Genomic DNA, 24,002 nt, shown 5'->3' on the forward strand with positions numbered 1-24,002 from the left:
TTGTGATAGGTCAACTCTGTGGGATGAAAAGGCTCAGGGACAAATGTTGGGGAGGTTAACAAGGACAACTTACACTCTTACTCTCTCTTTTAAGAGAAGACATTTATGAAAAATTCAATCAATAAATGAAGGTCAAAATCACAGTATGATGTTTCTTCTTTGGGAGAACATTCTGATAGTCTGGTTTTGTTATAATTAAAATATTTTGGAAACTCTTCTGTAAAATATCATTAGTGCAATTCTAGCATTTCCATCCATATCTAGTTCAAGCACTTTATCGTTTAGCTGTTAGAGTGTGAGCTCTCTTTGGAAATCATTTCTCTTTGGAAAGCTTTTAAGATAATTCATTGCTATCCTTTTTATATGTTAAAATCTTAAAAAAAAAAGACATTGCAAATCTGAGATGAATGTCAATAACCATCCTTTCCAATGTCATGTTCCTCTCTCAAGAGTGGTCAGAGCTTCAGTCCTGCATTTTCATGGTCGGGTCCTTATGGCAGCTATAGTGGAAAGTTTCACTGTCAGTGACCATCCATTTGCCCTCGCTAGCCCTGTAACCTTACCATGGCAATGGGAGGCAAACTGATTGAACTATTCAAAAGAACACTAAATGAATCACGCTTTCTGACTAAAATAGCATTGCCAGTCTCCTCATTAGAAACCCCACCATGTTCCAGTTTGTCACGAACCACTGGAAGCCTTTGACTCTTTTGTCATCTACTGTATAATTGTGATTTTTCAAAAGCTTTGGCATTTGGTTTCTGTTCTCTTGTGATGCATGACAAGAGAAGAAAAGACTAAAATGTGATCACTTCGTTGAAGTTAGAAGTGAGAACACTTTTTGAAAATTATCCAAATCAAAACACCATGCAATGCAACCACAGTTTAAACTAGGTTTTGAAAGACAGAGTACCCCGATGATAGGCAAGAGAACTGGACTCTACCTTGTAGTTTAGGCTTCATAAACATTGGAGTCTAGTAAGCTATTTTTGAGAATAAGAAGGATTATATACAAATACAAGGTATTTGTATTAGAACAGTAGAAAGACAATGAACTTGAAAAAGAAAATTCACTGGAAGACCAATAAGATGTGAAAATTGCAACAGGCGCTTCTATTCGGTTTCATGGTCACAGAACCTTTGTACCATTCTTCCCCTGGCCATGCAGGTTCACAAATAGGTGCCATCAATACTACAGGAGACACACTAAGCTTTTACTACTTACTATTACTCTTACTACCACCTCAGAGAGTGTGGAAAATGGTGGGTGGATCAGACCAACTTCTACTGGGATGGAAAAACAACTTGAAGCACATGACCTCTAAAAAGTTGGCTAGCTCCAGTCTCACTATTGTACCAAAGGACAGGTGAAAGTGAGGTTGTTTTTCATACAGAAGGCCTCAGTGAGATAATGTCCTGGTTCTGAGCCATGACAAAGTTATAGACCATCATGCACCAAACCATTTTAAGACATGTTAATAGTTACTGTACAAAAAGAGATTCTCATGCTCAAATAAATTTAGGAAGCTATCTCATAAATCCCTTCTTTTTAGGTATTGCAGTATACATCAGCATATTAAAGGCTCCAATAAGTCCTGAAATAATGAAACTTGTTTTTAACTCTACTCCAATATATCCCAACCTTTTTAATGCTGAGAATTCTCTTACTGCAGAATACTTATTAACATCTATGGAACAGTATTATTCCTTGGGCCCCAATAAAAGAAATGCTGTCAGAGCATAATACACTCCTGGATTCAGAAGGGAGTTGAAATCTCATTTACTCTATTCCTACCCCTAATAAAGGGATACTTTCTACATCCTTGCTAATAAGTGGCTGTTCAATCTCTATTCAATCACTTCCTATGATTAATTTATTCTTACCGTTAGACAGCTTAATTTTTAGACAAGTGTTCATTTTATCGAACCCAAATCAGACCTAAAAGTCACAGTGTGCTCTGATGTTGCCATCAAATCGGTAGGACTCAGTGTGACAATCCAGCCCCCCAAAAGCCTTAAGAAAAAAAAAATCATTGCCACTTGAGAGTCCTCTCAACTGCGAAGGCTACTATCTTCCTCCCTGTCCCTACATTTCTTGTTTTTCCTTTCTCTTCTCCCTACATTAGACACCCTTAGTCCTTCTGACCGTCCCTCTTACACGTTTACTGGTCGGTCCCCACTGTCTGAGCTCTAGCCTGATAGGGCTCCGTACATGGTTTGGCACCAAGCTAAGCAACACGCCGCAGGGGTGGAGGGAATGAGACCGCCACCTTCTCAGGCTCAAACTCTACTGCTTATATCTCTTTCATGAATGGCATTTTCTCTTCATTCATTGTTGACCTGGAAGAGTACAACCTCATGTCCTCGGCACTTTTCACAAGTGCAACTATGTAGCCATGTGTCAAACAAGCCTGCCTAGTTCAGTCCAAATACAACCACCCAAGTTATACTTGGACCCTCTTATGCTGATCCTCGTTAGCAATCCCCATTCTTTGGCTGTGGCTCACTGGTGCAGTCTGCAAACATCATGTCGTATTCTGTTTATGTCGTGACCCACGTTTACTCGACCTCCCAGTTTCCTCTCATCTGAGATGTCAATAAACTTCCAGGTTTTACTCAAACTGTCAGTGAATATTTTGAACGATACAGGGTTAGGCCCCCAGCCACAGGCTCTACCCTGGGTAACGTCAAGTCACCAATGAGCAGGTCCTGCAGTGCAGTCATCTGATCAGTTCCAAATCTAACTGTTTTCGCCTGGCTTTCTTTCTCTTTTGGTCGGTGAGGACATAGTGGGAGCCACTGTCAAACAACTGGCCAACATCTACACAACAAAAACTTATTTCTCCTTTCGAGTAACATAGCACGAGCTAGAGGAGATGATAATATATTGAACTGGATTTTTAAGTAATGGACAATCAGTCCAAAAGGATATTTTTCAAAGTACTCATTTCATTTTGAAAGGCGATCTCTGTCTTCGATCCTGTGTCAATTATTTTCTATTAATTACTCTGATGAAGACACTTTTGATGAAGGCAAAGATGCTATTTAAATCTGCAGCTGGCAACAGGAGATATTAAGAACCACAGAAATAATAATAACCTTTGATCCAGAAATCCCACTTTGTGGTATCTACTTTAAGAAAATAATCAGGAATGTGATTGAAGATATATGTTTAAAAATTTTATCAAGCCACTATGGAAAATATTGGTTAGTATTTTAACCACAGGGATATGATTCATTAATTATGTGATAGAATAATATAAGGCCATTAAAAGTCATGTTTTGGAAGATTGTGCTCACAATATAATGTTAAGTATGGAAAAGAATAAACATGTATCTATGACATGGATGATAGCAATCTTATTTTAAATATATATTTATTTATGTTTTTTATATTCCTAGAGAAAGGTGGGAGAAAATATTACAAATCAGTAATAATATTTATCTCTAAGTGGTAGAATTTGGGGTGACTCTAAATTTATTTCTATTTTCTGTTCTGCTCAAATTTTCTAATGTAATTATATGTTACCTTTATGATTGGGAAAAAGGAAAATATTCTTAAACTAAATATTAAAAAATCCCTTTTATCTGGAGTTGCTTTATTAATGTTAAGGAGATAAAATTTAAAAGAGATAAGCTGAAGGTCCTTTCTTGGGTCTCATCGATTAACCCAGTGTAGGAGCGAGGGTGTGGGGCCCGACCGGCGTCACAGGGACACGCAGAGGTGCCGACCGGCAGAGAACATCTGCGGGGAGCCGCCCTGGCCTTGTACACAGCAGTTGTGTGAATGGAAGAGCCTTTGCTTATTCTTCATTTGCTCGTTATTAAATATGCAGAGTCCTTACATTCTGAACATGGCTTTAGCTATTAAATAGACTAGACTGTAGTTATGAGATCTACAATACACACACACATATGTAACTAGACTGTAATTATGAGATATATAATACACACACACGTATGTATCTGAATCCTAATGCTAACTTTAGTCCCATATCACATATATTTTTTTAATATAGTAAAAACTATCCCTTCTCAGATTCCAGAAAAAAACTGGAAATTTAATTTTTTGAGAGAGTAACCTACAGGGACTCTGGATTAGGGACACCAGGTCTAGCTGAGGAAACAAGTAGCTTACTGAAAACATGGAGATTAGGTCAAAGTTTATATTCTGAGAGTTGAGCCGTCCTAAACCTGTTTTCCTGCTAGGCAGACCTGCACCCTCTGGACGGAGTTGAGAAGACGGCTGGCTGGGGAATGTGAGCAACCAGGGAGGGAAGACCTAGCGATCTTGACATTTCAAGAGAAATTCAACTGTAGGATGACAGCGAAATGCCACCGATGGCCTGGGCCGCAGAGTGGGGGCGGACATACCTCTTCCCTAACCAGGAGAGCGGAGCACTGCAGGGGGACCCCCATCATCTTGTGCGGATTCCACGTCACAGAGTTGGCCCTAGAATACACAAATACGAGAATGACACTCCAGGACAGGCCCAGGGGATGGCAGCAGCTTGTGTTCCTGGGTGTTGTTTCTCAGACCCCAGGATGACACTGAATTTACAAAACAAAAAGCAGAATCTTAAACGTGTGACTTTTCTTTGTACACAAAGACAGCAGGTGAGGGTGTAGGTGACCCTGTGAGTGACCAGGGTCATTCCACCTACGTTCCTGCTTTGGCCACTGGGGATCGGACCACCCGGCAGGCGAAGGCAGTTGCCTCCTGTGTCCCCAATTGTCCCTGCAATGTGGCCTGGAGCTCAGAGAGCAAGCTCGTTCCACAGCTGAATTGTATTCTTTTCTCGACATTTCTCCACTGTTTTTTTGTAGGTGCTTCTAGCTGCTTCCCTCTCTTCTCTGGCCCAGGGCTGGAGCTGTGCCGCGGCTCCCGGGCAGACATTCCCCTCCTCACCGGCCTCACACCTGCGACAGGTGATGCTCCCTCCTCAGGGACAGCGGCTCACAAAGCAGATTCCCAGCTCAGGGATTTATGTCATTTCAAAAGCCTGAACCGCAGTCCTGGTTCAGATTCTCTTAATAATAATAATTATTATTATTTTAATCTGGATACAGCCGTTTTGCCTTAACTGACTCTCGGTCTCCATTTCATCCTCCACCTGGTACCAGAATCATCTTCCAGCTCTGTGTACAACCCTCTCTTCTTCCCAAATAGCTGACAACCCCATGTGCCTCCCGCCCAAGTTCCAGACTGGGGGCCTGGCCCAGGACACCCCAGGACGAGCCCCTGTTACAGTTCAGCCTCTCGTCCCTTCACTGTCCTTTCTCCGCTTGCATCTCACCAGATTATTTTTTGTTCCCGGAAGATTCTGTTCACACACTCTGGGAAAGCCATCTCCCTTCGCTTCCTCTGGCTGAGTCCTGCTTACTGCTCAAGGCCGCAGCGTGTCGTCCCTGCAGACTTGTTCACCTGCCTTCCACATCTCTGTCTCCCCGAGGTGCTCCTCCTGCAGGGCCCGCAGAGCAACTGCTCCCATCTGCATTCCATCCTGCTCCTCACACGCTCGTTTGCCAGGCAAGGCGAGTCTCTGTGCTTGTCTCCTGAGGGACGAGGGGTCCCGGGCGAGGCTCACGGATGTGACCGTGGTCCAGACAAGCCCACAGGAGGAAGGGAAGTGGCAGAACCACCCGTGGTCGCTGCCTGCAGAGTGCCAGGGTAGCTGACCCAGCTCGGGCTGAACAGTAGACTTGGGATCCCGCTGCTCACAGGCCTCGGGAAGAAACTGGAGGCCAGGAAAGACCCCGTCCATCCATGCGGTGAGTGGCTGGGGTTGCCAGCCTGTCGGAGGACGCTTATTGGCCGGGGGATCTTATCTGAGCCAACGAAGCGTCCAGCTCATCTGCTGGTGTCTCTTTGGCCCTGACACTGGCTGTCATACACATTGAGGACTGGAATCGGGGAAATAGAGGCAAAGGCAGTTCAGGGTCAGATTACTACTCCTGGAAAGAGGACTAAATGAACAATAACAGAACTGTAGTATTGAAAAGTGCCTTCCAAGAAAATATCTTCTTGCTCTGTAGAACGACCTTGGAGTGAAGAAATCTATGCTTGAGAGTAGTAGGTAATCGTGGTTAAGGGAGAAGGACTCAGGAGCCCGAAAATCTGGGTTTGCCTCACTTCCTGTGTGACCTTGAACAAGTTACTTAACCTCTCTGTGCCTAGATGGCCTCATCTCTAAAAGGAGAATAATAGTAAATAGTTTGGGAAAAGTGCTTATAACTGTGCCTAACACCAATGAGCATTAAATATGGTTGTCTGTGTCATTTATGAGCTCTGTGACCTTGGGCACATACACACCACCATTCTACACATTCTGTAATCTTCTACAGCTAGACAGCTAATCCTGGTAAACTGAGTTCTGTCAACAAGGGTGCCCGATGGGAGAAGAAAAGCGTTGTCCTCCCCTTCTTGACGGCGGCTGTTTTTTTCCACGCAGTGGCCTGTCTGACTTTCAAGAGGGAAGCTGCCAAGGCACAGCCACCTGCCGCTGAAGCCCCTGCCTGCCTCTCTTGGAGGCATGAAGAGTCTCACAGAGATGGCAAAAAGCCTCGCAGACCGGTTCGATGACATGGCCTCGCTTCTGTTGAGAAATGTTGCCAATTTGTGCAAACACAGCCTCGGGTTCATTTCAAAATGTTTTGCTGTGGATTCAGTCATGTGGCTTCTGCAGACTCAGTAAGTTGGGCAGAACCGAATCCCCCGGGCTGTTTTAAGGCGTATCCTTGTGCCCTTATCTGCGCCTAAACCCACAGGCCCCAAATGAACTAATTAACCTGCCACTGCTCATCCTTCTCAATGTATTCTTTCTCCTCTGTATTCTGTGTTTCCGGCATTGTTTTCATTCCAGGCATCAGCCCCAAACCTCAGCGTTGGGTTTGGTTTCATTCCATCCTCCTCCCTCTCCTGACATCGCCCCTTCCTCGCTGCCCTATCTCGTCCCTCCGGGGTCCCCCACTCATTTCCCTGCCGTGGCTGCAGCTCTGCCCACACCCCCGTCCCGCGCCTGGCCGTTCCTCGTAGTTTAATAGCTTCCAGGCAGGCCCTGGCTTCCGTCTGTGCTCTGATTCAAAGTTATTCCAAAACACAGGCGAGGTCGGGTTGTTCCTCTGCTCTAAACCCATTCCTTTCTGTCTCCCCATCAGCTCACTTGCCCACCTCTCGAGGCTTTACTTCCTCTGCCTGGAACTTTAACCCATTGCTCATTGCCACTCTTCTCCGCTGGGTTCTGAACTCCTTGAAGACAGGCTGCAGGTCACATTCATTTGTGTGCCCACCAGGTACCTCATGGTGTGGTTTGCACAGGACAGAGCTCAGACCTGCTGAAGAAAATTCTGACCCCTGGCTGTCAGGGCGGGAGGGAGGCCGACTGTGGAAGCAGCAGGAGCTGCACTAGAACCTTCAGCTGGGCCTTAAAGCCTTGAGAGTGGGCACAGCAATGATGCAATGGCGATCACAGGGAAGCAGCAGCCCGCGCCGAGGGGTCGGTGTGCCGACACAATGCACAGACGCATGTCCTGGCCAGGTCTTGCTCTGTGGTCCAGGCTGGAGTGCAATGGTGCAAACATGGCTCACTGCAGCCTCCTGGGCTCAAGCAAACCTCCCACCTCAGCCTCCCGAGTCCTAGGCATGTGCCACCATGCCCAGCTAAACGTGTCACCATCTGTAGCCATTTTGACAGTGCTAGCAAGGAAGAAAGCTATTCCCTGAGAATTTGGGTGGTTCTCAAAGGGGATGCCAGGCAGAGCTCCTGGAGCTTTTGCCATTTTGCTGTGAGAATGGCATTTGGGCCCCTCTGTGACCACGGAAGAACCTCTGAATCTGGGGACAAGAAGTGACTATGGATTTCCTCCATTTTGTAAGAAATTAGTTAATTTTGCAGTTAGAGAGCACTGTGATTATATTTTATTTATTTAAATTTTTTTTACATTTAATATTAATAAATTTAGAGGGTACAAGTTGAATTCTGCTACACGTATACATTGTATAGTGGCGAAGTCTGGGCTTTAGCGCACCCATCACCCCGGTCATTTATACTCTATCCCACAGGTGAGTTTTCATCCTTCATCCCCACGCTTTGGTATGTAATGCTTGGGCAAACATCACTCCCAAGTGAGACAAATGTCTTTCCTAATCTTGTGTTCATGCACATTATGGGCCAGCGGTTTCCCCTGGCCCTACAGCTTCACTCAGAAAAGCACGTGTGCCTTTTCCTGACAGGCAGCAAGAGGGGTGCCCCCAGGTAAAATGAGTGGCCGAGAGGGCTCTGCTCAGAGCGGAGCACCAGCAGTCCCCTCATTTTTAGGACTTCGTACTTGGCTATTCTATTTGAAAGATTTCTTTACAACATAGTTTCCAGAATTGTGGCAATGAGCAAGGACTTCATGTTCCGTGATGAACATTCTAAGCTGTGCTCTCAAATAACAGTCTTTAGCACAAAACCGCGTGGGTGTTCCTTTTCCTAAGGCTCAGGGGAGGTAATTTAGTGAGCTTTCAAGCAGAGGATGTTCCAGGGGTTTCAGCACTTGCAGTGACATGTGTCGTCAAAGGTAGAATAAGAGACGTTCCCTTTTTGTGCCAGTCAAAAAGAAACTCGAACAAGAGAAGGTGCTGTGTATGGGCCACGTCTCTTGAAAGCACATGCATTTAGTTCTTGTTCTGATCATCTGAGCAGACACCTTCCAAGTTGTTTTCTCTTTCTTTTTTTTTTTTTCTTCATCGTCTCTGCCTGTTTAGTTCACTGACTCGAATGAGCTTCTGGTTTCCTGTAGATCTTCATGATGGGAAGGGGTTAGGACTTCCCATCATGAACCAGAAGCAGAAGCCTGGAACTGGCTGACTCTGGGGGACAGGGAGGGGGAGGAATGGCCTGCTTTCATCCACCCACACCTGATGGGCACCTGCGGTCAGAGCACGAGCGACTCTCGGTGCCCAGCCAGACCCTGACCTCGTCCTGGAGCAGAAACTGTGCCAAGACATCTAGGGGCAGAGCCAGGGTGAAGCTCTTCCTGGGCAGCACCTGGCTGCTTCTCAGGGCTGGGGGAGCATTTGGCAGCCTTGGATGAATTCAGGCTCTCTCACTTACCTGGAGGGTCAGGACTCGCCACGGAGGCTGACCTGCGTGCTGTGATGGCGAACTGGGCCGCCTTTGCACGTGGTCTGCAGCCAAAGCCTGAGGCTGTATTTTGCATTCTGTTTTTTTTTCCTTTGGACCTGAATATGCTAATCAAATATTACCTCCTTTGTGTTTTGCAGCTTTTCTCAATGGTTCTCACTGCAGAGGCTCTAAATAAAAGATGCTTTGCAGCATCAATCAGAGCTACGTCAGAAAAAGGTTATTATGGGAATTAAACCATGAGACGATGTTATCACGAGTCTGTCTCACTGTAAGTGAACTGGACCTGTTAACCCCCAAACCTGAACTTTCAATGTTGATAAGTTGCAAGGGGCTTTTTTTTTTTTTTTTTTTAAAGCAGTGGATATTATCCTTTTATGGAACGTGAAAGCTGTAAATCTTCTCCTAGAAAATGTGGACTTCCTGCAGGTTTTAAACAATTTTGGTGGCTGGCTCAGAGATCCCAGGAATAGACCCCTGATAGGAATCTCTATGTTTAAGAGATATTCTACCTGGGTCACTTGACTTAGCGCTTGATTTTTTTTTTTGCTTGTTTACACATAACAGTCACCAGTGCAATGCCACACGAGGCAAGGTATATAAGCACTCACCTGTATTCCAAGAGTTCCTGGAAATTGAGTGTTATTTGCTTTTCACATCTAGCTTTCAACACTTTACATTGTTAACAAGAAAAACGCACATACCTCTCCACACCACTCAGTTTCCACTTGTGTTTTCGGGACATCAGTAATCCCCCACCCCAAGCCGCCTGGAAAAGAAAATCATACAAGGAAAGAGGTAGCGGGTTTTCATTGCCTGATTTCTACAGACTTATAAGAGTCTCATAGGATGAAAATGATCTCTTGGACTCCAGGCAACCTAGGGAGTCGGCCAACTTCTTCCGGCCCTAGACCTTCAAGGTTTAAATTGGAGGGCCATTCTAAGGCCTCAGATTCTATCCTACATTTATATGGTGTAAGGAGCCAAATTAGGGGCACATTTCTTCTGTTTGAGATGGATAAAGGGCCTCCCCACAACCCACCACCCCCATCATGAGTTCTAGTGAAGCCTACGTTCTCAGAATGAGAAACCCTGTGGTCTCCACGGTTCAATGTAGAGCAGACGGACTGAGCACCCATTAAACAGCTTTCAAGTAGCAAAGGAAACTCTTTTGATAAGTCTGGATGATTCCAGAGGGAAGAAGCAGTTTCGTGACTTTATTTTACTGATGTGTAATTTTGGATAATTTTTGTGTCAAAAAAAAAAAAAAAAACCCACCATAAATCCACAAGCAGGAAAGATTGGTACCAGTCAATTAGCTGAGCAATTAGAACACATCCCTTAAAAATTTGTACTCAAGTTTGAAGATTTGAATTGGTGTAGTAATCATCGTTAAAAATAGAATGTCAAGATGGGGATTCATTTGAAAATGTTAACATTCTTTATTCTGTGTGTAAAAATAATTCTGGGATGATTTTAAAGAAAAAATCTGTTATGATATAATCACTTTTCCCCTCTTTGTTGTAATTTCAGTTTTTTTACACTTCGAAAAATTTGATTTTCCAAATGTATACTATTTTAAGATTTTTTTCCAGTTTAATTATAGAATGTATGAATGTTAAAGCTAATAAGAATTAGTGATAAACTTAATGGATTTCAAAGAAAAGCTAATACAACCAGTTAAAAGATCCCCAGGTTCTAATTTAAGTAGAAAAAAAGACCACAACATCTGCTGCTTCAGGAGAAATAAATATTCTTATTTTTAAAGTTGTCAGGTAATCATCTTCCTGAATCAGCCAGCAGGGTCTAACAAGCTTTCCAGTTCTGAGACCCAGCAGTGATGGTACCTGAGTTGTTCAGTCTTTGTTTAGTTTTTTCACGTATAAAAAGGTTTCTCTGGTAGCCTAATGAACAACTCACATGGTGAATCAGGGAAGGAAAAGCAGATTTGTAAGTGCTCTGCAGATAACTCTGGAATGAATGGAAAGGCACACACCTTAGCCTGTGGATGTTTTCTGCTTCCAAAGAAAGGGAAATTAATTTGGTCTGAGTACATATTGAACTAAGCCAAAGTGACCTAGGGCACTGCTCCTCAAAGTGATGGCCCACAGTAACATTGGATCTTGCATCAGAATGTACATCACCTTATGCATTCCTTCAATGAGAACGTTTTGCAATGAAAAAAATATCAGCTGCACCAAACATTGTACTTAGTTTGTGACGGTTTATGATTAGTGATGGTTTGGCACAAATTCCTTATCTCTTTATGGATCGTGAGCAAACAGTTTACAGATGGCAGCTGATCTGCAAACCACACTTTAAGAAACACTGACCTAAACGTATATCTTTCAATTCATACTTCTAAAAACTGGTTATTTTTCATTTGAAAATGTTCTGGTGGGCCACACCTGCATTATTATTATTGTTATTATTATTTTTGGTGTCACTACTAGGTCTGGAGTCAAAATATCTCAAATTTAATTTATCTTCTTAGCTGGCCAAACTAAGAAACTGGAAATTCGGTGGTCTGTATTTCTCGGTAAGTCGTCAAGCCCATTTTCCTCCTCAAATGCATGAATACCTAACCTGAGCTTAAGTTTTTTTTATCCTCTGGATTTCCTGTAGAAATGCAACTCCTTCTGATTCATCCTACAAGGGAGGAAGACCTCCACGTGTGACTGTTGTCGACTGCATCCTCCGTGGAGGTGATGGCTCAGTGAACGGAGGACCAAGTGTGCAGCTCTGGGCTGATCATAGCAATAAAAATATTACCGTGTTGGGAACATAACGGCATAATCACTCTCAGGCTGTGTACTGTGTGAGTTGTGTGCTAATTTGTCTCTGCAATCTTTAAAAGCTTAAATATCACTATTCTGTAATTAAGCTGATGAAGTAAAAAAAAAAAAAAAAGAAAGAAAAACCAAATTTCATTCTGTGAGCCCTGGATGAAAAATATGCAAGGACATTTTGGAGGCCAGTCCCTAAGGGTTACTCACATCCACATGCATCCAGATCTTGTACTTTTTGCAAATGTCAGCGATAGCCAAGAGCGGATCGAATGCGCCATACACAGTGGTTCCGGCGGTGGCGCTCACGAGGAAGGGAACAAATCCCTACACAAACGAGAAAGCCCCAAGTAACGTAAAATGGGGGTTCGAGGAGTCTTTTAAAAAGCTGGATTAAAAACAATGGCAATGCTCCTCCTACCATACTCATCAGTATTTTGGGAGCATCAGAAGGGTTATCAATACCCTGGGGTGTGGTACGTATTAATGTCAACTCTCTCGAATCTGAGCTCTGCGTTCCATGCTGTGGGCCTGACGGTGCCTTGTGATAGACATCCCGGTTTGCAGAAGAGGCTGAACTGAGGTTGTCAGTGATGTCCACAAGCTGTTTATATATTCCAGCTAGACTTTCTGGCCCCTTTTACCCACTTTGCTCACTTTCTTCACAAAAGGGCCTAAGAACTTAATAAATACCCTAGAGCGAGCAGGCAGGACAGAGAGAAGAAACTGACCAGCCATTATCCCTACTTGGAAAATGCTCAGCTAATTTATTGGGAGTCTCAGAGGGTGGGGGGTTTCACATGGGCTATGCCATGGATTTTATCTGTCTAAGCAGTCCTCCATCTCTCTGGCCATGGCTAAATGAAAACTAACTGAAATAACAGGCCGTTGTTAGAAGAAGGCATTAGAATACCGCAATAGTGTCAACCTGTTCACTCATTCCATAAAGACTCTGTCCTGTTGGTTTATAAACTGTGGTGTTACAGAGTCCGTCTTTAGGTGGCAGCAAAGGTTTAATCTTGTAGTTGATGTTCTTAGAAGCAATTCCATCTAGCACCTGTATAAGAACTAGAGAAATCACCTGCTACCACTTTGTAAAAACAAAAGAAGGCCATATGAAAAGAAATTATTCCCGAGTTCATAATGATAAAATGCATCTGTGTGTCATTAAACTAGGAATTGTAGATTCTATCTACTAAAAGTTCAACAGAAAATTCTAGAAACAAACTGACTTGTGAACCATCCAGGGATGTAAATGACTTTCTAGAGCTTTGTGGATGTCTTTGGTAGGGCTACAGAACTTGTTACTTTTAAACAGGGTTCTAAATTGCTTCTTGCAAAGTAAGATGTTTGGAGAGCCAATGGTATCAGCATAACCTAGGCAGGAAAAACTGGCCCCTTTGAAATAAATATGCAACAGTAACAAACATGCTACAGTACCATCATTTGCACAAGCATACAGTTCCTGCTTGTGAAAATGATCTTTCAAAAGTGTCTGTTTAATGCCAACCCTCAGTACCTAGGGAGACAAACACTTTGGAAACTCTTACAATATCTCTGTGTAAAATATTTACTCAGCAATTCAAACTTTTCTAAAGCAGAGCCTACCATTCAAAGAAAGAAACAATGACCAGATGCAAAATTCTATATTCTCACTAAAGCTGGGGATTGAGGCTTGAATCCTCTTTTTAAAATAAAACTTGACGGCCGGGCGCGGTGGCTCAAGCCTGTAATCCTAGCACTCTGGGAGGCCGAGGCGGGAGGATTGCTCGAGGTCAGGAGTTCGAAACCAGCCTGAGCAAGAGCGAGACCCCGTCTCTACTATAAATAGAAAGAAATTAATTGGCCAACTAATATATATATAAAATTAGCCGGGCGTGGTGGCGCATGCCTGTAGTCCCAGCTACTCGGGAGGCTGAGGCAGAAGGATTGCTTGAGCCCAGGAGTTTGAGGTTGCTGTGAGCTAGGCTGACGCCACGGCACTCACTCTAGCCTGTGCAACAAAGCGAGACTCTGTCTCAAAAAAAAAAAAAATAAAACTTGACGTGTATTCCTCAGTGGATGGAAGTAGAAATATAGATTGAATAAAGCTCTGTGCAGAAACTTACCTTCTGTTTGGCTTCAAGGATCCTTCTTTCAAGATCAGATGGGATCATTTTGCCTCTGAAAGGAAAAATAAATGTATCACAGGTTTGCTTTGAGTAATTGACTGTGTTGTCTTTATAATATAAGCAGCCACATGAGGGTAAAGTCCAACCCTAAACTGTTGATGATCATGTTCAAATGCCTCCTTGGCTGTTTGTAGGAAGAAATGGATTTACCTCTGTGAATAATGCATGACTACAGTTTCTGACACTCTTTCGACTTTGACACTCCTGACCAGACTGTGTTATTCTCTGTGGAATGGCCACAATGGCTGTCTACACAGAGACTTTTTAAAAAGTAATTCCTTTAATTCGATTAAAACAAGCCTCATTTGGAACAAGACATTTGGCAATGAAAGGAGAGTTGAGAAAAACATTTTTATTCCAAATCTTCTAATGAATGAGCCTACGATTTTACATATAGATAAATGCCAAGAGGAGAAAAATCTATTCTGAAACAGTTGAATGAAAATATTAAGTCAAAACCTACTTAATTACATTTCAGTGCTAAAAATGCAAACGCAGGCCAAGAAATCATGGGCTGAAATTTCAAACAATGAGAAAGACATTGGAGAAAGAAACTTCCTTTCATCCTGAAATGTCTATTTCTTAACATTGATAGTATTAATACTTTGTTTACTGCCATGATAATTAGAGGAGTTGATTTCTGCAAGAATCTAGATGTGGCTAGATGTGTGATCTCAGTCATGTCCCTTAATTTCCTGTGCCAAATATCCCTGGAAAATAAGATTACTTATAGAGTTATGAGGATTAACTGAGGTATTAATGCAAAATGATTTTTAAAAGGGCTTGACATATGGTAAGCATTCAATAAACGTTAATTTTAATTGTCGAGATTGTTTTTTTATGCATTGTGATATTCGTATTTTAAGACTTTGGGATAAAAAATCAGACAAAGTAGTTGCCGGGTATGGGAGACGGTGAAATATTCTTTATAACAAAATAGCTCTCTGGAGGTGGTTACAATGACCAAACTTTACATCACAGGGTCACTGATGTAGGTTTTTAAAAGACTATTTTAAAAAATAACTTATGATAAAGCTGGATTATCAGAACAAGTGGTCGAGTGATGCTACTAGCATTTAGCGAACAGCGAGTAGGATTTGGTATTTGTCACTAGCACAATAGTTCATCTGTGGCCTTCCCCGTGAACGTGAGTCTAGACACACAGCAAGCATCAGACTACTTCATTACAGCTGCTAGTGTTGTCTTGCCTAAGCTTTTACATATTGAAATGTTCTTTTATTACAAATTACTTGTCTTAAGTTTCATTTTTTAAAATAATGTGAGCGTTATATAGTGAGAAGGTAAGTTATATTTTCTACCATTTTCATTTCAGTCAATAAAGGAGGTGTGACAAGTATTTGGAATAAAAAGCAGATATTAGACCTCAAAGCACTGAGAATCACTGACTTAGGTGAAGCTGTTTCCCAAGAAAGACAATTGCATGGGCAATGGGTGTGGACAAGTTAGTAGTGATTGGTTTGTTGGGCTGGAATGGAGCAAGGGCGTCACAGGTACCTTTGGTGCAAAGGGTCTGGACTCAGGTTCAGAGCAGCCCACCTCTGGAGACTTCCGTGAGACGGAGGGGATGGGAGGGAGGGTGGTGTGGTCCCAGAAAGAAGTCCTAGAGAGCACCCACTACTTGCGCTTCTCCCTGCACTGCATAGCTTCGCCTGGAGAACCCCTTCAAGCAGCGAGTTTTAACCTCTCCTACATCAGGTTGTGCTGAAACACCTTGCTCCAGCCCCCACAACAACAACATAACATATTCAAATTTCAGAAGAAATTTGGGCATTACCTTTATCTTTTACATAAAGTTTTAAGCACATGAAAATCATCATAGTATTTTTGTAGGTAAACATGGAAACTGAGAGAATTCTTAGAAATTGTTTTGCAAATCTTGCATCTTAACTAAATTTCCCACAAGCTAAACAACTTTGTGTTGGAGAATTCTGGGTAGACTAGCTTGACAGCCATTCTAGTGACAATCTATTCTATTTACTTATCTAATCACATCAGGACATTTTGTTATGTGTAAAGCAGTAAGATGTCACTGTGAAGTTGGAGATTAGGATACGTTAGAATTAGAAGGGGCTCAAGACCTGATTTTACTTGAACCATCTCATTTTTCAAAGAAGGTAACAGGCTGAGAGGTGAGGTGACCGCACAAGGTCAAATGCTGGTAAAAGGCCGGGTTATAACTAGAAATAAAATGACAGCCTTCCAGAATGAACTCAAAGGACCAAACACATAGGAAACCTATTTAGAAAGATTGAATTCTTTTAACATTTGTTTTCCAATATGCACAATGAGACCCCTTTGCATTGCGGTCAGGCTATGGGGGCAGTGACTTTTGTGTGTAATTCTAGAAATATTTATTCTTTTCATTGACTTTCTCCACAAGCATTTCCTTAACACACATCCTTTCGCTGTACAACAATCCAAGTGATGTGCAGCTGGGGACTTGAGGTGATGAGGAGCTATTTTCTTTTTTATGTGACATTCCTTGTGGCTGCCAGTGAGTGCTAGTCCCAGAGCTGACAAGGAAGTATGTGGGGAGGGAAACCGTGGGCAGGAAGGTGTGCAGACAACTCACATCCCTCCTTCTCCCCAAACTACCACACCTCTTCCCTGAATGTGTCCACAGACAGAAGTAAAGGATTATAATAAGAGGTCCAATTTACCATGTAAGAAACCATGCTTGGCTATTCTAAATAACCTTTGAGTCCAGGAGGAAATCAAAACAGCAATTACAGAACATTAAAAATTAATGACATGAGAATACTACATATAAAAATAAGAGAAGCATCCTAAATCATTCTCAGAGGAAAATATACAGCCCTAAATGCCTTTGGAATTAAAGAACAGAGAATAAAAAGAATTAATTAAATAACAGAATAAAAATAACTAGAGCAAATATTTAATTCAAGAAGCTAGGGAAACAAAAACAATATAGGCAGAAAGAAGAAATGAATTTTTCAGTGAATTAGAAAACTTAATAAAAAAAACTTAACACTAAATTCAAAAGCTGGGGCATTGAAAAGATCAATGGATACACAAATATCTGATTAGTCCAATAAATAAAAGAGAGAAAATATAATATTCAAAGTGAGAAAGGACCTTACAGATAAAGACATTTTAATACTACAGAAGTCTATATAAAGCTTTATGCTAATCTTAAAAATCTTGAGAAAATAATTTTTTTTTTCTCTAGGAAAATATAAATTATAAAAATTGATTCATGGCCGGAAGCAGTGGCTCACGCCTGTAATCCTAGCACTCTGGGATGCCGAGGTGGGTGGATCACTCAAGGTCAAGAGTTCGAAACCAGCCTGAGCAAGAGCGAGACCCCGTCTCTACTATAAATAGAAACACATTAATTGGCCAACTAATATATATAGAAAAAATTAGCCAGGCATGGTGGCGCATGCCTGTAGTCCCAGCTACTCGGGAGGCTGAGGCAGGAGGATTGCTTGAGCCCAGGAGTGTGAGGTTGCTGTGAGCAAAGCCGATGCCATAGCACTCTAGCTCAGGCAACAGAGTGAGACTCTGTCTCAAAAAAAAAATTGATTCAAGAATATATAGAAAATTTTAAGGAAAAAAACCCCTAAGAACCAAAAAATCAGTGAGAGGAATGTAGCCAAAAACTGACCCCCACCAAATGTCAGGCACCTATGGTGAATTTTAACAAGTCTACTGCTGGCAGGCAATACTTCTAAAATTCTTACAGAGAAAACAATGGAAGGTTTCAGAATTCATTTTCTAATTAGCTTACTCTGAAAGCAAAATCTGTTAAAGATAGCTCAGAAAAACCTCTACATATGTATTAGAGATATAGCTACAAAAATCCTGAATATAATATTGGAAAATATAATTCAGAAGAATTAAACAGAGGACCACGTAGGATTTGTTGCAAGAATGCAAAGGTGTGAATTATTAGGAGATCTTTTTTAGGACAACTCATCTTATCATTAGATCAAAGTTAGGAAATTATAGCATCATCTCAATTGATGTTTTAAAGGCATTTCATGAAAGTCAACATCCACTACAGATGAAAAGGAAGGGCTGGAGGGGAAGAATGAGGAAGAGAAGAAGATGGAAAGAGGAAAATTGAAAAGCAATTCTTGGTAAGTTAAGAAAAGGAGAACACTTCCTTAACACAGTAAGAACATCTATTTCAAACCAAGAGTCTACATCATATCTAAATGAAAAATCCTAAATACATTTCCATTAAATTTAGGAACAAGAACATTATTCTTAAAGAAATAGAAAATCTGAACAGATCAATAACAAGTAAGGAGACTGAATCAGTAATCAAAAATCTCCCAGCAAAGAAAAGCCCAAGACCTAATGGCTTCACTGGGGAGTTTTGCCAAACACTTAAAGAAGGATTAATAACAATCCTCCTCAAATTCTTCCATATAATTGAAGAGGAAGAAACACTGCCAAACAAGGCTAGCAAGGTTTACCCTGATACCAAAGCCAGACAAGGGACAAGGGCACTATGAGAAAAGAAAACTATAGGTCAATATCCCTGATGAACATAGATGCAAAAATCCTCAACAAGATACTAGCAAACTGAATTCAATAGCACTTTATAAGGATCATACACCATGATCAAGTGAGATTTATACCTGGGATGCAATGTTAAGCATATGCAACGAATAGATGTGACATACCACATTAACAGAATGAGGGATAAAAACTATATGATCATCTCAATAAATGCATTTGAGCAAATTCAATATCTTTTCATGATAAAAACTCTCAACAAATTAGCTATAGAAAGAATGTACCTCAACACAGCAAAGGCCATATATGCCAAGCCCACAGCTAACACATGCTCAACAGTGCAAAGTTGAAAGCTTTTCCACTAAGATCAGGAAAGGAAGGTATGGATGCCGACTCTTGCCACTTCTACCCAACATAGCACTGGAAGCCCTAGCTAGGGTAATTAGGCAAGAAAAAGAAAGGAAAGGTATCCAAATTGGAAAGGAAGAAGTTAAACTGTCACTAAAGACTCCACTAAAAAGCTATTGAAACTACTAAATGATTTTGGGAAAGCTGTATATTCAAAAATCAACATACAAAAAAAAATCAGTTGTGTTACTATACACTAAAAACAAACTATCCAAAAAAGAAATTAAAAAAATTCATAATAGCATTGAAAAAATAAAATACTTGATAATAAATTTAACCAGAGATGAAAGATTTATATACTGAAAACTGTAATACACTGATAAAAGAAATTGAAGATGACACAAATAAATGGAAAGATATCCTGTTTTCATGGGAGCAGTGCTTTAGCTATTAGTCTTCTGTGTTTCCATATTAATTTATAACATTTTTTTCCTCTATTGTGAAAAATGCCATTGGAATTTTGATACAGATTTCATTGAATCTGTAGATCACTTACTATTGTTAAATAGTCCATACTTTTAACAAAACTGGTTTCCAAAGCTAACGCAATCTTGAGCAAGAAGAACAAAGATGTGATATGAAAAGTACAGGTAACAAAAACAAAAATAAGCAAGTGTGACTACAGACTACATCAAACTAAAAAGTTTCTGCTTTTAGTAAGGAAACAACCAACTAAATGAAAAGACAGCCCCTGGGATGGAAGAAAATATTTGTAACCTTTTATCAGATAGGGCAAGGGTCCTCAAACTTTTTAAACAGGGGGCCAGTTCACTGTCCCTCAGACCGTTGGAGGGCTGGACTATAGTTTTAAAAAATCTATGAACAAATTCCTATGCACACTGCACATATCTTATTTTGAAGTAAAAAAACAAACGGGCAAAAACACCCGCATGTGTCCCACAGGCCGTAGTTTTAGGACGCCTGAGAGAGGGGGTTAATATCCAAAATATATTAGGAACTCATCCAACTCAATAGCAAAAGCCCCCAAGTACCTGTTTAGAAAATGAGAAAGGACTTGAATAGACCTTTTTCCAAAGAAGACAAAGAAATGGTTAATAGGTATATGAAAAGGTGCTCAACATCACTAATCACCAGGGATATGCAAATCAAAACCATAATGAGCTGTCATCTCATACCTCTTAGGATAACTATTATCAAAAAGTCAAAAGATAACAAGTATTGAGGAGGACGTGGAGAAAAGAGAGCCCTGATACATTGGTACAGCCATTATGGAAAATAGTATGAGGGTTCCTCAAAAAGATTAAAAATAAAACTACCATATGAACCAGCAATCCCACTTCTCAATATATACCCAAAGGAAATAAAATCACTGTCTACAAGAGACATCTTCACTTCTATGTTCATTGCAACATTATTCACAATTGCCAAGATATGGAAATAACCTAAGTGTCTGTCAACAGATGAATGAATAAAGAAAATGTGGTAAATATATACAATGAAATCTTATTCGGCATTGTAAAAGAAGGAAATTCTGCCATTTGTGATGGCATGGATGAACCTGGAGGACATTAGGCTAAGTAAAATAAGCCAGGCACAGAAGGACCAATACTGTGTGATTTCACTTATGCATAGAATCTAAAAAAGTCAAACTTATAGAAATAGTAGAAGAGTTGGTTAACCAGGGTTAGGGATGGGGAAATGGGGAGATGTTGGTCAAATGGTACAAACTCTCAGTTATGAGACCTAATGTACAACATTGTGACTATAGTTAATAATAATGTACCACATACTTGAAATCTGCTGAGAAAGCAGATCTTCAGTATTCTCACAAAACAAAGGGTAACTGTGAGTAATGCATGTGTTAATTGGCTTGATTGCAGTAATAATTTCACAACGTGCATGTATAGCAAAATATCACATTGTATACCTTACATGTATATAATTTTAATTGGTTAGTTATACCTCTGTAAAGCTGGGGAAGAAAAGATCATTTTTCTTAAAATTTTAACCAATAAACTAAGAAAATGATCACTACATATTAGAAAGGAGATAATATAACAATCAGTATCTGAAACCATATGAGTAAACTGAAACTATCATAAGTCTGAAAAAATTCAAATATCAAAAGGTTTCTGATATTCCAATAATGATCAGTAGAAAATAAAATGAAAAAGAGAGAACTTTAACAATGGCGACAAAAATTTTAAAATATCTGGAAATAAACTTAGTAAGAAAATATAAAATCTATAAAAAGAGAAAAACAGATCTTTACCAAAGGACACAAGAAAGATCTGGATAAATGAAAAGACATATCATGTTCTTTGATAAAAAAAACTCAACATTGCAAACACATATGATTAATATCTAAACTTAACACAATTCCAACAGGATCCCCTGTAGGAATTTTAAGGGAATAGGAACCTGGGAAAGCAATTTTAAAGTACAACAGGATGAAAAACATTAGTAAAAGAAAAAAAAAAAAAAGGAATGGGCAGGTGACAGATTTTTTTCTATTAGTTAGTAGAACATATTGTAAAACTATAGTGATTAAAAAGTATGGTAATGGAGCCAGATAGGCATATCAGTGGAACAAAACTAGAAGATAAGAAATGCCCAATATAAATTTAGTCTGTAACAATATATCAGTGATTTTTTTGGATCTTAAATGGTAAACAGGATTTGGCAGAAAGAAAAAGAAAGAAAGAAATTGATTGATTTCACATTTCCCACCACAGACCAAAATAAATTTCAGTTAGATCAACTATTTAAATAATAATACAAGGTTTTTAGGGGAAAAAAAGATGAATATTAACACATACTAAGAATGGGAAACACTTCCTAAAGATGCTAAAGGTGAAAAATGGGCAATTGATTATCATGCTATCAAAAAAATACCACAAATGAAATTAAAAAGCAGATGATACATTTTATAAAACATTTGCAATGTACATGAGAAAATGTCTTCTTTTTTTTTTGAACTATAAATAACTGGTAAGCATAAAATACTCAGCTTTGCTATTTATCAAAATGCAAATGAAAACATGAATAATAAAAAAGCTCCATCACACTGACACAAGTCACTTATTTATATCAGTGAAGTCCATAGTGTAGTCAAATTCATAGGGACAGAAAGTAGAATGGTGGGTGCCAGGGGCTGCAGGGAAGGGGTGATGGGGAGTTTGTGTTTAATGGATACAGAGTTTCAGTTTTGCAAGATGAAAAGAGTTGTGGAGATGGATAGTGGAGATGGTTGCACAAGAATATGAGTGCATTTAATACCACTGAAATGAGCGCTTAAAAATGGCTAAGATGGAAAATTTCACGTATATTTTATCACAATAAAAAATGGGGGGGGGGAATCAGGGGCTGTGTTTAGTGAATAGTAGTTCTCTTCTGAGTCCAAGTCCTGACTCTTCACTTACCGGCCACATAACTTTGGACCTGTCACCTGTTAGTGTTATGAATCAAATGGAGGGGGAACCCCAAAACTTTCCATACTGTTTGAAATTGTGGTGTATATGGAAACACTTCATCAACTATGGCAGTACCAGGTAAATGTAAGGAAGTAGGCTCTTTTGTGTCTTTAATTAAATGAATTAATTAGAGCAATTGTGTACAGTGCCCAGGACTGTGCCTGGCATGTCATGAAGACTCAGTGTCAGCTGTTATTATTTTCTAATCCTTCCTGATATAGGACATAATGAAGCACACACACCACTAGCACCCCTGAGTTCTCCGCATCTAATCCCACATGAAATAAGGCATTCGGTGAGCTTCCCACAGCCCCTGCTCAATAGTAATTGGTTCGGTTTCTCTGTGAAGTCTGTTCTATTATGATACTGAACGGCTCCCCAAGGACCCGAAAGAGTTAATTAGCATCCCTAACCACCTTCAGGCACTGGCTGCAATTCAGCTAATTTAATAAAAAAGTATAATGACCCCAGATTATTTATACTTTCAATTGTTTAAATCAATTGTATGATAAAGTGTGGTACTTAAGCAGCACAGGGAAATGTAGTCTAACTGTAATTTATAAAGCCATAGGGATGTGTTTAAAAGGAAGGCAAAGATGTATACAAAGGCACTAGTACTTAATTTGTGGTATAAAAGCATTAATCAAATAGCTCACAAAATTCTTGTGTTACATGGGAGCTAGAAAAGCCAGTGATTCTTCTAGTCCTCTGCCACCGGGTAGCATGGGTCTTGGTCAGATTTATTTTCTGTAAGGTTTTACAACAAATGACTGCTAATTTAGATAATGTAAAGGAAACCCTGAAGGTAGCAGAAAGAGAAGCAAAGATGGAAGAGAGTATTAATTTCTAAAAACACCCTTGAGTCCATACTGACAATAAGAGAGAGAGAGAGAGAAAAGAAAAAGAAAAAAAAAAGACAAAAAGATAAGGAGAGCTCTACCCTGCAGTAGAATGAAAGAACTAATAAATAAAGACGGAATGGTGGTGCTAGAAAATCACTATTCTGCAACCATCGTAACAATAATTCAGGCAGAATTCATCAATGGATGTTAAACTAGTGGGTGAACATTTCAGGAGCAACAGGATATTTATATAGTCTCAAAGCATCCCCTACAAGACACACATTAGCTGCAAAGGAGACAAATAGTCATTTTATAGTGGAGAAACCTGGGAAGATGGTGAAAGTTAACACTACCGGCAATCTCATTTTGGGACGAGATGCACTCGAGGAGGGCCAGCATTGCCTCCCCCAGGTCCTGCTCCACACGCATCACTGGAATCTAATCACAAGAAAATTATCAGGCAGATCCAGATTAGCTATAAAATAAATGGTCTACATGGTTCACAAAGACCAACCTCATAACAGACAAAGGCTGGCTAAAAAGAAGTGGTGACGATTAAACGCCACGTGTGATCCTGGACTGGGAAACAAATAGCTGTAATGGATATGACCGGGACAGTTGGCCCAACTTGAATAAGGCACGTAGAGTTATTAAGTGTATTGTATCGGTGTCAAATTTCCTGATTTTGATAACTGTTCCATGATTGTGAATATCATTCTTCTTA

At 40.4% G+C, this 24,002-nt stretch overlaps 1 protein-coding gene across 1 annotated transcript in view; it reads right to left on the reverse strand.

Moving 5' to 3' along the window:
- GAD2 (glutamate decarboxylase 2) overlaps positions 1–24,002 on the reverse strand; it is a 69,509-nt gene that overhangs the window by 14,296 nt on the left and 31,211 nt on the right. The window contains exons 9-12 of the mRNA XM_012777334.3: positions 14,023–14,077; positions 12,125–12,241; positions 9,833–9,897; positions 4,375–4,453 (exon numbers count right to left, since the gene is read on the reverse strand). Of these exons, the coding sequence (XP_012632788.1) occupies positions 4,375–4,453; positions 9,833–9,897; positions 12,125–12,241; positions 14,023–14,077 (316 nt within the window). The remainder of the gene's footprint in view (positions 1–4,374; positions 4,454–9,832; positions 9,898–12,124; positions 12,242–14,022; positions 14,078–24,002) is intronic.

Source organism: Microcebus murinus, chromosome 25, assembly GCF_040939455.1.
Source record: "Microcebus murinus isolate Inina chromosome 25, M.murinus_Inina_mat1.0, whole genome shotgun sequence".
Lineage (NCBI taxonomy): Eukaryota > Metazoa > Chordata > Mammalia > Primates > Cheirogaleidae > Microcebus > Microcebus murinus.